General features: G+C 34.7%; 1 protein-coding gene across 2 annotated transcripts; it reads right to left on the bottom strand.

Moving 5' to 3' along the window:
- LOC109235614 (oxysterol-binding protein-related protein 4C-like) lies at positions 249 to 5,330 on the bottom strand. Of its 2 annotated transcripts, XM_019401795.1 has the most exons (7): positions 5,173 to 5,330; positions 2,414 to 2,572; positions 2,074 to 2,319; positions 1,845 to 1,941; positions 1,455 to 1,743; positions 957 to 1,059; positions 249 to 700 (listed from the first exon to the last, which is right to left on the bottom strand). In XM_019401795.1, exons 1-7 carry the CDS (start codon positions 5,173 to 5,175, stop codon positions 446 to 448), a joined length of 1,152 nt encoding a protein of 383 aa, XP_019257340.1. In that variant the 5' UTR covers positions 5,176 to 5,330; the 3' UTR covers positions 249 to 445. The 2 variants fall into 2 exon arrangements, with proteins under 2 accessions (XP_019257340.1, XP_019257339.1); XM_019401794.1 differs by lacking the exon at positions 5,173 to 5,330 and having other exon boundaries at positions 2,414 to 4,282.

Genomic DNA, 13,891 nt, shown 5'->3' with positions numbered 1-13,891 from the left:
GATTAGGGTGGGTTGGATCATTCTTATATTAAGAAAAAAATTATAAAATTGACCGGTGGGTCGAAACCAATTGCATTCGCTAGCATATATATATGTATATATACACACACTTGAAAACGTCAACTATTTCATTAACTATTGCAAGCAAATTTAGAAAAAGTCAATAGAGAAAAAAAAAAATCGCTTTCAGTAGATTTTCTGTTTCATTCATCCACATCCAGCTATTTTATCTTAGAATGGATAAGCCCTTTAAAGTCAGCACTTTCTATTCCAAAATTTAACTCCTTTAATTATCAGCTCAGATTACATTACAACTAAGAGGGAGACAAGTAGAGCCAACTGATTGACAATTTATAATTTACATAACTACACCTACATACAAATAAACATATGAATTTAATGTAGGAAAATGACCTAAATTTGATTTTCCCACGTTACATATTGATCAAGTAGGAACAATAATTGGAGCTGGAGGGACCCACTTCTCATTGGGTGTGGGTTCCCACCCTGACTCTTTACTATAGGATATTGTAAAATGTTTTGGAACCCAAATTTCAGATTTGGACTTTCTTTCTTTTGCAAGTTCTCTTTCCCTTTCCTCTACTATTGTCTTTGCTTGCTTTGCTTTATCCCAATTTCTACTTAGGATTGCTTGACTTAGCTCTGCCCATACAACTGTTGATTCACTTGGCATAACAACCTAATAAATTCCACAAAATAGTTAATACTAAAATGAAGAAAAAAAGACAGTTTGGTGTACAAAATATTCTGCATTGATACAGGGTCCGGAGAAAGACCGCACCACAAGGGGTGTGATGTAGACAGCTTACCCTAATACAAGCATTAGTGGATGCTTTCACGGCTCGAACCCGTGACCTATAGGCACGAAGTCAACTTTACTGTTGCTTCAAAGCTCCCTTTCGAGGGTAGAAAAAATGTCGAAGAAATATATATACCTTTGGATCTTTCACAATAGGAGTCTTCATTCCAGACAGTGCTTCCTTTGCATTGTAAATCACATTGACTTTTCCAGTAGATATATCCTTAACTGTAACAGTTCTTTGGACAGTAAACAAAAAAAAAATTTAAAAATGAAACTAAAACAATAAAATTAACATGTTTGGTGCTTCAAAATCTCATTTGGTTAAAAAAATCTCTACTAGCTTCTAAAAAATCTTTCTGGAACACCTTGCTTTTGCAAAAATTAAAATTCAACATTAAATCATTTACAACACATCCTTTTCTTTCTTTTATTTCTCTAAATGCTTAAGAAAATTAATGCAGAAAAAAAGGAAGGGAATGTCTAGTTATAAGCTATATTGCTCGAACTCTTCAAAAATGTTACAATATTTGTGTCGGATCCTAAAAAATACACTACTTTTGGAAGGCCTGATATGCACCCGGTGATATTTTTCGAAGAGTTCGAGCAAGATAAGTTATTAGGGCAAGTTTACCTGTCCCAATGACCATTGATCTCACAAATTGTCTTTGAAGATGAAGGCATAAAAATCTTGCCTATAACAGATCTATTTCCACTGTTGCTTAAGAAAGAACTTCCTTTGTAATATAAATCAGCTTGAAGACCAGTTTCTTCACACTTAATTGTTACATTTCCCACCCAATCAACACCAGGAAATGGGAGAAGTCTGATTACTAGCTTTGGTGAGTTCATCACATAAGTTTCTTGCCTATTTAAAAGCTTCAATTCCCTTTTTCCATGCACCTCAGTTTCTATTTTTGTACCTGACATAATTGAAATCAAAATCAATGGAAAATCGTCGAATAAAAAATAATTGTTTACTAAAATGTCACATAAATTAGAACAGAGCGAGTAATAATAGTACCATAGAATTTTGGGACAGGATTATGGCACCATATCATTTCAATGTTCTCTTTCTCATCAGTTGCATGAAGAGCAGTCACCGGTGGATGATGGGAAACCTAAGATGATAAAACACCTAAGTTAGATTTTTCAATAAAAAGTTGAGTATGTTTTTTCTTTCAATTTATGAGACAGAATTTGAAACACTTGTGCAAGTGCATAAAACCTTCACCCTTGGCAATTAATTTTACCTGTTCCAAGAGGACATTGAGAGAGTCTGTAGAGACATGGTGAGTCTCACCAAGAATGGGATTATAAGGAGCCACACCAAACATCAAAGGGCGCAATGTGGATATGCTCCAACCCACCACTGCTGTCATTCTTTCAACTGAAGTTTCCCCTTTCCCACACTTGCTTAACATGTCTTTGTTTATGCAGTATACTGATTCCCCATAGCATTGTAGCTGTGACTTTGGGAGGTTGAATAATGGAGGTAGCTGAAATTACATTTATAAATAATAAAAACAAATGATCGGTTAAGAGACCAATCCAAAATACATATATGAGATAAAAGGTAAATATAATACGTGCCTGAATACGGGTGAGATCAGATCCTGGCCCTACATTACTCAAGAGGCTTAGAATGCGCTGTAGCAGATTAGGAGCTTTGTAATCAGAAGCATCTGATTCCCCCTCCAATGATAAAGGTGCTGTTAGAACTACCCTTGGCCCCACTTCTCCTTCTGAGACCTGTACCAAACCCATACAATTTTAGTGCTTCCACGGTCAAAAATGTTTATTAGTACTCTTTTTTTTCAAGTTTGAGTGTTCAAATGGGAAAATTCAAAGTTCATGTATCGGCTTTCAAAAGCCCTACAAGTTTAAGTGGCCAGGAAGCCATTACGCCTAATAAGAATATAAATTATATGCATCGATGATATATATATTTTTAAATTTAATGTAATTTACATGCCTTATAATTCTTATTTTGGTGATATATAGAAGTTAAACTCTTCTAAAACCGCTCTCATTATTGTTTGTGACTAGAGCTTAACTTTTATATACTGACAATTAAAAGAATTTATATACTATTAGTTTACTTAAACAATATAATCACAAACAATCATCCGTAAAAAATGGCTTTAAACTTGAGAAATGACAAATCATATAATCACAATATTGCAATTGTTTTTTTCCAAATAATACTCAAGCTAAGTTCTCTAGCATTTGAAAAATGACATATGCATTAGTGCAAGTTTCCTCATAGAAAAAGCCAACACAGAAAACAAGAAAAATGCAAAATAATGTAACAAAAGGCCAAATAGTAAAGATAAGAAATATAGAGAAAGTAGAATCTTGCTTCTTTGTTTGCATCTCAATTTTAATTTACTACTTACTACTACTACCAACTCCACCACAAAGAATAACTAATGCCTAACCTATTGTTAAAAGTAAAAGTATTGAACGTCATTAACAATGTAAACATTTTTTTTAATCTAGTAAAAAGATACATCCAAGAGATAAAAACGAGAAAAGTTCCTTGTAGCCACAAGAAGGGATCACTATTTTTTATTTTATCTTTTCCAAATTCAAGTTTTAACTATCTGAGTTAAATAATACGTTTGTGTGTCAGCATAAAGGTATTTTTGAAAATCATGCCTTTCGGACCGAATGCAATGCCCATCTTTCAAATAAATAAAAGGACTCGTTTGGGAAGAAAGATTACGTGCGACCATGCCGAAAGATAATCAATTATGTCCAAAAAGGAGATATGTAGAAGAGCTAGATAGCTGGAGAAAATATCCACAAAATAAGCAAATCTAAAATATCACTAATTTCGACTTTGGAAGCATAACATTTACTGTACTACATAATATTATAATTATTATCATTGTCCGAGCTGAAGCTATTTCAATTTAAAATCTTTGAATAAGATGTATTGGCCTTTAGTACTTGTACCTTACTCTATAACTGCATGATTTTGGCTACGCCGACTATTATTATCAATCATTACTCAGCAATTCTTAATTTCTAGATAACTAAGCGCTCATTTAGTACGAGCGATAAAGAATAATTAATTTCAGAATTAAATTTAAAAAGAGTTTATCTCATGTTTGTTTGGGGAGAAAATTACTATATAATTAATTCCGAAATTAGTTATCCCGAATTATAGTACTATATTTTTTTATCTCCGTGGAAAAGTGGAACAATTAATCTTGGGATTACTTCATCTTTACGTTTGTACTTATGGAAAAGCAGTTTTCCTCATTCTATAAAGCAATTGTAAACACTTCCTTTATTTTCACGAAACATATTTAGATTCTCCAATATTGAAATTTGAGCTTTTCTTGACAAATTGCGCAATAATTCAGCTAATTAAAGCATTTCAGCACCGCCAATAAGTAAAGAGATATAAAACTTTTTTAAATCAAAAAAGTGAATCAAACTTTTCTTTCCAAACAAAAAGAAATTATAAAGACGTGCGCCCCCCAAAAAAAAAAAAAACCAAAACAGGATAAGGGAAAAAAACTGTTCACACTTTCAGTTGCAAAAAAAAAAAACCTTTTGACAGAAGAAAAAAAAACTGCCAAAATCTATTAAATATTTGATGGAGATTAAAAATATTTATTTTTAATAAATTTAAAGAATTAAAATCACTTAGGATTATATTTAAGGGACTATTTAAAATTTACTCCCAAACATAGGGGACCATTTCTGTCATAATTTATCTATATCTATTCGCATATAGTAATATTTTGGAGTAAAATAACTTTGTAAAAACTTTTTTTTTTTTTTCTATCTAAACATTAATCAACAATGGCAAAGAAAAAAGTAACATAGATTACTACGTCTATGACCGCATGAATTCCTCTGACAATATTTGATAAATATTTTCAATAAAAAAATATAAGCTCTCAAACGTGACAGCTACTATATATTTATGTGTAACTATAGCCTAACTCCAAAGGAAAGAAAAAAAGGAATAATTATGAATTATTAAAATTATATATACCAACGTTGCTTGTACTTCTCTTTACTACAACTTTATTTTCTTTTTGCCAGAATGAGAACTCCAAAAATAACAAAAGGGAAATAAAAACAAGAAGGATAAGAGAATGAGAATATATCTTTAACCGCGCGAAGTCAAATGGGGTCCCCGCCGGAGTATTCGCCGGAAAAATCTAGTGGAAATCAAATAAGACGCCGGAGTATCAAATTTCTAATGGGGTTTCTTTTGTTTTCTTGAATTTACATACATCAATTTTAAACAGTAAAATGGTTCTTTAAATTAAAATCTGAAATTTAAAAGATAATATAAAGAAAGAGAGAAGAAGAAGAAGAAAAATTACCATTAACGCTGATGATAAAATTCAGTTGTATGTTGCTGAAATTTCTTCTGCGGAGAAACTATATGAAATTGTATAAATGGGCGGAATGGTGTGAATAACAAAGGAAAAGGGAGGTTTTTATATGGGTTTTGGACTGCAGACTACGCGGCTGGAAAATGTTCTTTTTCTACTGTCCTTTTTTGCTTTTTAAACGTTTTTAAGCATGGGCGATGGAAGGACAATTATTTTATTATAGATTTATGAAATCTCTTTTCAAATTCTCTACACATAAAATAGTTTAATAACAACTTTATTTATAATGTACGAAATCCATTTTAATTAAAAACTGAAAAATCTATTCGCATATAATTCTGAATAGAAATCCTATGTAAATATGATTAAAATAAACTAACAAAAATAAAATTTTAAATAATTTTGATTTCGTACTTCAACTTTTAAATTATAGCCTGTTTGGCCAAGTTTTTTTTGGACCAAAAGTGCTTTTTTGGGCCAAAGCACAAAATTGAGGTGTTTGGTCAAGCTTTTGGAAGGAAGAAAAAAGTGTTTTTGAGGAGAAGCAGAAGTAGTTTTTGAGAAGTAGAAAAAAGTAGTTTCTCTCCAAAAGTAGTTTCTCTCCAAAAGCACTTTTTTGAGAAGCACTTTTGCGAAAAATACACTTAGGCCTCATTTGTTTGCACTTAATGGAGGTCTGAATCTTAATCATTCAGATCTCAGACATTGAGTGCGTTTGTTTTTAAAGTATGAATCTTAATTATTCAGATCTTAATCATTAAGTGTGTTTGTTTTTTTTACTTCACAACCACTTAATGCGTTTGAATAGGTCTGTATGATTAAGATCTATAACAGAGACTTAATTTCATTAAGATGCTATCACATATTCATTATTAACTGCCGCTACCGCCTACCATTATCAACCACCACCATGCCACCACCATACTCAACCACCACCCCCAGCCCCACCACCACCACTTCCGCCACCACCACCCCCACCACCACGCCACCATCATCCTCAATCATAGACGCCACCATTATCGACCATCACCACCTACTATCCCCACCACTCCGACCACCATCATTCTCACTCACAATCAACACTCATCCACCTCAACTACCACAACTGACCACCCCATCACCATCAATAACCATAGCCGGCACTGCCCATCATTATAACCTACCACCACCCACCCACCCACCCACCACCTTCCTCAGTCACAACTACTACCACCGCCCGCCATTATTAACTATAACCACCCACCACCATCATCCTCAATCATATTCGTTACCACTACCAATCACTACTAGCTACTAGCATGAACCATCATCATCAACCAAAACTACCATCAACCATCGCCTCTAGTCGGCATTCACCCATTAGCCATCACCACCAACAACTAACATATTTTAAATAACTATATATTTTATTGATAGAATATTAGATTAGTTAGTATTTTATTTGAATTTTATGTTTATTAATTTTCAAATAAAGATAAATTTTATACATTCAGATGTTAAAAATCAAACAGTCTTAATTATTTCTATTCATATCTTAAGACACATCTTAATATACAGATTCAGATGTCTTAATCTTAATATTCAGATGTGTATTCAGATTCAGACGTCTTAATCTTAAAAAAAACAAATGAGGCCTTAGAAACAGTTTTTAAAAGTTTGGCCAAACACTAATTACTGCTCAAAAAAAATTTAAATTAATTAGTCAAACACAAACTGCTTCTTACCAAAAGCACACTTTGTTCCGTTTTACCTTGATTTCTTCCTGTCTTTTTTTTTCTTTGGAGGGGGAGGAGGCTACGTACGTGCTTTTCCTTTCTTTCCTTTTTCTGTTATGTTTTCTTAATTGTTCTTTTTGCTGCAACGGATTTAGTGTCTTTTGTAAATGCGAAGTTTATTGTACTCGTTATCTTTTATAGTAGAAAATATAAAGGTTTAATATATACTTTTTATGTCCTAATTTATGGGCGGTGTTTGAATTTAAAAAGTTAAAAGTTATTTTTTTCGGGGATTTTTTCATGTATTTTAAATATTTTAAATTGTTTATTATTGGAACTTATAACATTTTTCATGTGGTTCTCAAATATGTAAATTTTATTTCAAAAAGTTTAAAGATTCTATATCCGAATTTATGATCAAAATTAAGATGTTTGACTCTCAATATTAGAACATCACTATAGAAAAATTATCATGATTCAAGTTATTAAGTCTATAAATTAAGGGTTTTCCAACCATTGGACCCATCACCTTAGTTGAGCTTTGAGTTCGTAATGTAATATTTTCAGCAATTTTAATGAATTTTGCACAGATAAATTCAAGTCTAAGCTAATTTATGGGTGCTAATGAACTCATGTTAATAATGCTAGATCTTCCCGAATGGGTTAGGACGAAAAATATTTTCCCGCATTTGATGCACGCACCATACGATAAGCAACGCAAATAGTACATTTATTATTTAATCATATATATATATATATATATATATATATATATATATATATATATATATATATATATGTTATTGTATTATTTTATTATATAATTGATTACATGTACTAAATTAGTGCATATATGTGAATCGAATAATTTTTTTGCGGGGTGAAGAAGGAAGAAAGAACTTCATTTTAGTATGAGCTGCTTTTGGAACTTGGGGGTTTAAGTTCGTGTTCATAGCTAAAGCAGAGGTGGATTTAGGGAAAAGGCAAAGCGCCATGTCGCCTTCCCTTAAAATTTTCAAAATAAATTAGCTTATAGCTCCTAATTCTTTATCAAAATTTTCCTAATTTATTCTATTTAGGGGGTCAAATGGACGAGTAGAATTACATTTAAACAGGCTAAAGGTAAAAATTTCACAGGACGTCATATTTGGTCCCCCCATTTAATTTGTACCCAGTTTAAAAAAAAATTAATTAATACCCAAAGTACAGACAATTTGATTAGGCTTTTTCCTTCTCCTCCTCCTCCTCCTCCTCCTCCTTCTTCTTCGTAGTCGGTGATGTTGGGCATATTTCTATATATTTTAATGTTACGCTCATGTTTTAATTGCTTTTTGGTGCTATTTGATCTTTAAAATGCCCAACATGTGTTAATTATTGGTTTTATGACTAATTAAGTTGTGTGTGATGATCTAGGATGTTTGGAATGCAAAAATATGAAGAACAGATACTCCAACTATAGGACAAGAAGGTGGATGTGTCGCATCCAACCTAGGGAAAAAGGGTATTGGGTTCATCCTTGGCAGTGAAGTCGGGAGAAGGCATCCACCTTAGCATCCGCGCCTGGGCGCAGGAACAGAGGGTGGACGCGAGCATCCACCCCAGCATCCGATGCTGAGAAGTTCAATCAGAGGCGGACGCGAAGCATCCACCCCAACATCAATCCCTAAAGCTTATTCGGAATAGTAAAAGGAAAACTTTGGCCCACAACTTTTGTATGCAATATATTAGCCAAAAATGCCTCTTTTAGGTCATTGAACACACGGGCAAGCGGAGAAAAGCCATCATAGAGTTTGAAAACCACGAAATTTGTCTTGAGTTCTTACTTTTTCCTTCTTTAACTGATTTATATGTATTCTTGGGAATTATTTGAGATTTCTACAATGACTATGAGTGGATAAACTCACTTGTTCTGGGGTTATGATTTTACATGAATGTTGATATTCGAATAATGATTTGATGAGTTAGTTTATCATATTGGGTTGTTTATTCATATCCTGAGTTTAATTATTTAACTGCCTAACTAATAGGAAAATACTATATATGAATCTTGAGTTGAACTTGAAAGAGGTAATTCTTGATTGCAATAGGATTGAATAAAGGCGATCTTGAACCTAGTCATTGGGGAATTGATTTGCGAATACGGATAGAAATATACCTATTTGCCGTGCTTAGCCAATTGTGCAAGAAATTGTAATGTTTTTTTTTATCTCTAATCTCATAGGAATATAGGGGTTAGAGTAAATTGATTAAGCGAGTAGAAGTCGTCGAATTTCTACAAGTATTATTGTCCTTGCAGGTTAATAACCCAGATAAATTAATAAGTCGAGTCGATTGACGAATTCAACAGGATTGTTAGCCAGCCATAACTTGGAATATTATTTCTAATTGAATTCAACCCTTCGTGCTTGTGACGACCCAAAGGGCCATCACATGTTTTCTCTTTCATTCCGTGCTTCCGAGGCCTTGAAAACCTCATTTTTACTTGCTTCGATTTGCGTGCACAGTCCGGGCGTGTAGCTGGAAAGATTATGTGTTAAATTCTGTGAAAAATTTTAAAATGTGGCTTTAAAATGATTAAAGTTGACTTCGGTCAACATTTTTGGTAAGCGGACCCGGACCCGTGATTTGACGGTATCGGAGGGTCCGTAGAAAAATATGGGACTCGGGCATGTGCCCGGAGTCGAATTCCGATGTCTAGAGCCCGAGAAAAGAATTTTTCTGTGAAATTATTTTTCTGAAATTATTAAGAAAAATGGAAATGAATATTGATTAAAAGACTGTGGTATCGGGCTCGTATTTTGGTTCCGATGCCCGGTACAAGTCTTAAATATGGTTTAAGCACTTTCTGTGAAATTTGGTCGAAATCGGACGTCATTTGACGTGTTTCGGACCTAAATATCTAAAATTTAAAGTTTATGAAGTTAGAATGAAAAATGATGATTTTGAGGTTTGATTCCTCATTTATGATGTTATTTTGGCGATTTGATCGCACGGTTAAGTTCGTAGGATGTTGTTGAGTTAGTGTGTGTGATTGGTTAGGAGCCCCGAGGGCTCGGGAGTGTTTTCGGAGATCGGGGTGTTTTTAAACTTTGAATGATAGCAGATTTTTCTGCAATTTTTGCTCAGATAATTGCTTCTTCGCGTTCACAGCACTCAGCTCGCGTTCGCGTACCAGTGGGCTTTCCCTTCTTCGCGTTCGCGGACAAGTCCCCGCATTCGCGTAGCCTTGGTTTCCCCTTCACCGCGTTCGCGAGCCCCATCTCGCGTTCGCGTACAAGCAAATCCCGGACCCACCCCCATCCTTCTATGCGTTCGCGACTAGCATCTCGCGTTCGCGATGCTTTGACTCATCTACCCTTCGCGAACGCGGCCCCCTTCCCCCGAACGCGAAGGGCATTTTTGCCTAGTGATTTTTAAAGCTCAAAAACATACCAGTGACGGGATTATTCCCAAATTTCACACGAGCTCTTCTTCTCCACAGCCCCTAGGTGACTTTTAGAGCGATTCTTCACCAAAGCTTCGTGGGTAAGTATTTTCTAACTCGTTTTATTCATTTTCTATCATCATTTTTCAAATTCCTAGACCTAAATCATGTAACTTAAGGTTTAAATTGGGGGAAAATGGTAGAATTAGGATCTTTCAATTTTCTTTGATTTAGACCTCGTTTTGGGTCGAATTTGAAAACAAATTGTATATTCGGGCTCGTGGGGGAATGGGTAACATGGAATTGGTTCGAACCTCGGGTTTTGACCAAGCGGGCCCGGGGTCGATTTTTGGAATTTTGTGTAGAAAGCTTAGAAATTCATATTTAGGCATTGGGTTTAGTTTGTTTAGCTGTTATTAATATTGTAAAGTCATTATTTCATAGATTTGACTGAGTTGGAGCCGAATTCGAAGGGTAAAGCTATACTAGAGGTTTGAGTTGATTTTGGAGCATTTGAGGTAAGTGTTTGATCTAACTTTGGCTTGAGGGAATAGGATTTGAGTGTTGTTTGCTAATTGCTAAATGTTGAGTACGGTGTATAGGCATGGTGACGAGTATCTATACACCGGTGTCTAGCATGACCGTGGGTCTTTGTATGTACTTATCCTGATATTGTTATGACTCTTCCATGTTAATGATGAATTCTATGCAATGTGAAGAGTATGAGGACTAATTATGAATTGTAAATTCTTTGGAGCGTTGGCTCGAACGATAAAAAGACTATTGAGTAAGAAATGAAAGAAATAGAAAGTGATATGATTAATCCCTTGCCGGGATGGTTGAGTACATTGATTATCTCCCCTGCCGGGATGTGAGAGTATTGTTGTTGCTCCCTTGCCGAGATTTAGCTGTTAATTATGTAATTCCCTTGCCGGGACATTTCTTATTATTTGTTTATCCCCTCGCCCCGTTTGGTTGTGATTACTGATTGGGTGAGGAAGAGTGATAATGCACGAAGGGTCAATCCGTGCCATGTTTTGATTATATTTGCACAAAGGGTCATTCCGTGCCATGTTTTGATTATATTTGCACGAAGGGTCATTCTGTGCCATGATTTGAGAGTATGAGAGGGAAAGCACGAAGGTTGATGCCGTGCATTTTATTTGATTGCTTTTGGTGAGAATGAGAGTAAAAGCATGAAGGTTGATGTCGTGCAACTGTTGATTTTCCTACTCTCATTAATTATTGTTATTGCCATGTTTCTTACTTAAATTGTTGACTTTATATCCGGACTGTACTCCCCCATAGTATGCTTCCCTCCCTCTTAAATGTTTAATTTCTGTATTCTTCCCTTTTATTGCATATATATATATATATTGAAATGCACAAGTTGGTTTGGTAGTCCTGTCTAGCCTCGTCACTACTTCGCCGTGGTTAGGCCAGGCACTTACCAGCACATGGGGTCGGTTGTGCTGATGCTACACTTCTGTGCTCTTTTGCACAGATCACGGTACCGGAGCAGCTTTTGGACCACAGCAGTAGGATATTGATCGGGAGCTGACTTCAGTCCAGGGACTTACGAGGTAGCCTAGCTGGCGTTCGCAGGCCGGAGTCCCTTTCTATGTTTTCAGTTTGTTTTCATTGTACCGAGACAGACACTTGTGTATTTCTATTCAGGCTTGTTTTTAGCACTCTTTAGTAGTTCGTGAGATAGCAACACCAGTCTTGGGTAAAGAAATGTTAAATTTCCGCATTTTGGGTTTTTCAGTATCTGTGTTTTAAAGACTTCCGCTTTAATTTAAATGACTCGTTATATTTATATTGTTCTTGTTGGGATATTATCAGAAAATATTTAAATGCTTGGCTTGCCTAGCTCCGATAGTAGGCGCCATCACGACCCCCGATGGTGGGAAATCCGGGTCGTGACAGTGCTAAGTGTGATAATTAAAATTAGTTTTTCTTTTAATCAAAGATCTAGTTAGTAGAATTAACTAAACAAAAATCACCTTGACATTGTTCTTGACTTGATAAATTAGAATTTGCCTGATTTAGTTGATAATTGATCACCCGTCCTCGTGGGAACGATACTCTACTCACTCTTTATTACTTGATTGACCGCGTATACTTACGTGTGCGATTTAGGGCAACAAGTTTTGGCGTCGTTTCCGAGGACTTCAAAATTAGTTGTTTTACCGGATTAAGCTTTTACTACTCATTGAGTTAAGTTTTTTATCTTCCTTTTGGCTGCGTGTTTGATCTCAGTTACTTTGCTTGAATGCGATGGGTTAGAATCCAAGATAGACTACAGGTTTTTGACCCAGAACCTGAGAGGGCATTTCGTAGAAGGTTGAGAGAAGCTCAGGAAGCAAATAATCTACAAGCACTCTTTAAACTTCCTGTTGAAATGGAAGATGAACACCCATTGGCGGTACAAGAGGTGGCTATGACCAACATTGCTAATGCCACCTCTAGTATCGTTAAGCCTAGGATCACTAGGCATTTAAATTGCTTCTCACCAAAAGCATACTTTGTTCCTTTTTATCTTGATTTCTTCCTCTTTTTTTTACTTTGGAGGGGGAGGAGGCTACGTACGTACTTTTCCTTTCTTTCTTTATTTTGTTATGTTTTCTTAATTGTTCTTTTTGCTGCAACGGATTTTGTGTCTTTTGTAAATGTGAAGTTTATTGTGCTCGTTATCTTTCATAGTAGAAGATAAAGATTTAATATTTACTTTTTATGTCCTAATTTATAGCCGGTGTTTGAATTTTAAAAGTTAAAGTTATTTTTTTGCCGGCAATTTTTCATGTGTTTTAAATATTTAAATTATTAATTACTGTGACTTATAACATTTTTTATGTGGTTCTCAAATATGTAAATTTTATTTCAAAAAATTTAAAGATTCTATATCCGAATTTATGATCAAAATTAAGATGTTTGACTCTCAATATTAGAAAATCACTATAGAAAAATTATCATGATTCAAGTTATTAAGTCTATAAATTGAGGGTTCAAGTCCAACCATTGGACCCATCACCTTATTTGAGTTTTGAGTTCGTAATGTAATATTTTCAACAATTTTAATGAATTTTGCACCGATAAATTCAAGTCTAAGCTAATTTATGGGTGCTAATGAACTCATATTAATAATGCTAGATCTTCCCGAATGGGTTAGGACGAAAAATATTTTCCCGCATCTGATGGACGCACCAAACGATAAGCGACGCAAATAGTACATTTATTATTTAATCATAATTAATTAATATATATTATTGTATTATTTTATTATATAATTAATTACATGTGCTAAATTTAGTGCATATATGTGAATCGAATAATTTTTTTGCGGAGTGAAGAGGGAAGAAAGAACTTTGTTTTAGTATGATCTGCTTTTGGAACTTGGGGGGGTTTAAGTTCGTGTTCATAGCTAAAGCAGAGGTGGATTTAGGGAAAAAGCAAAGCGCCATGTCGCCTTCCCTTAAAATTTTCAAAATAAATTAGCTTATTGCTCCTAATTCTTTATCAAATTTTTCCTAATTTATTCTGTTTGGGGGGGGGGGGGGGGGGGGGG

This window comes from Nicotiana attenuata, chromosome 12 (assembly GCF_001879085.1).
Source record: "Nicotiana attenuata strain UT chromosome 12, NIATTr2, whole genome shotgun sequence".
NCBI lineage: Eukaryota > Viridiplantae > Streptophyta > Magnoliopsida > Solanales > Solanaceae > Nicotiana > Nicotiana attenuata.
This window is presented reverse-complemented; position numbering and strand designations above follow the sequence as displayed.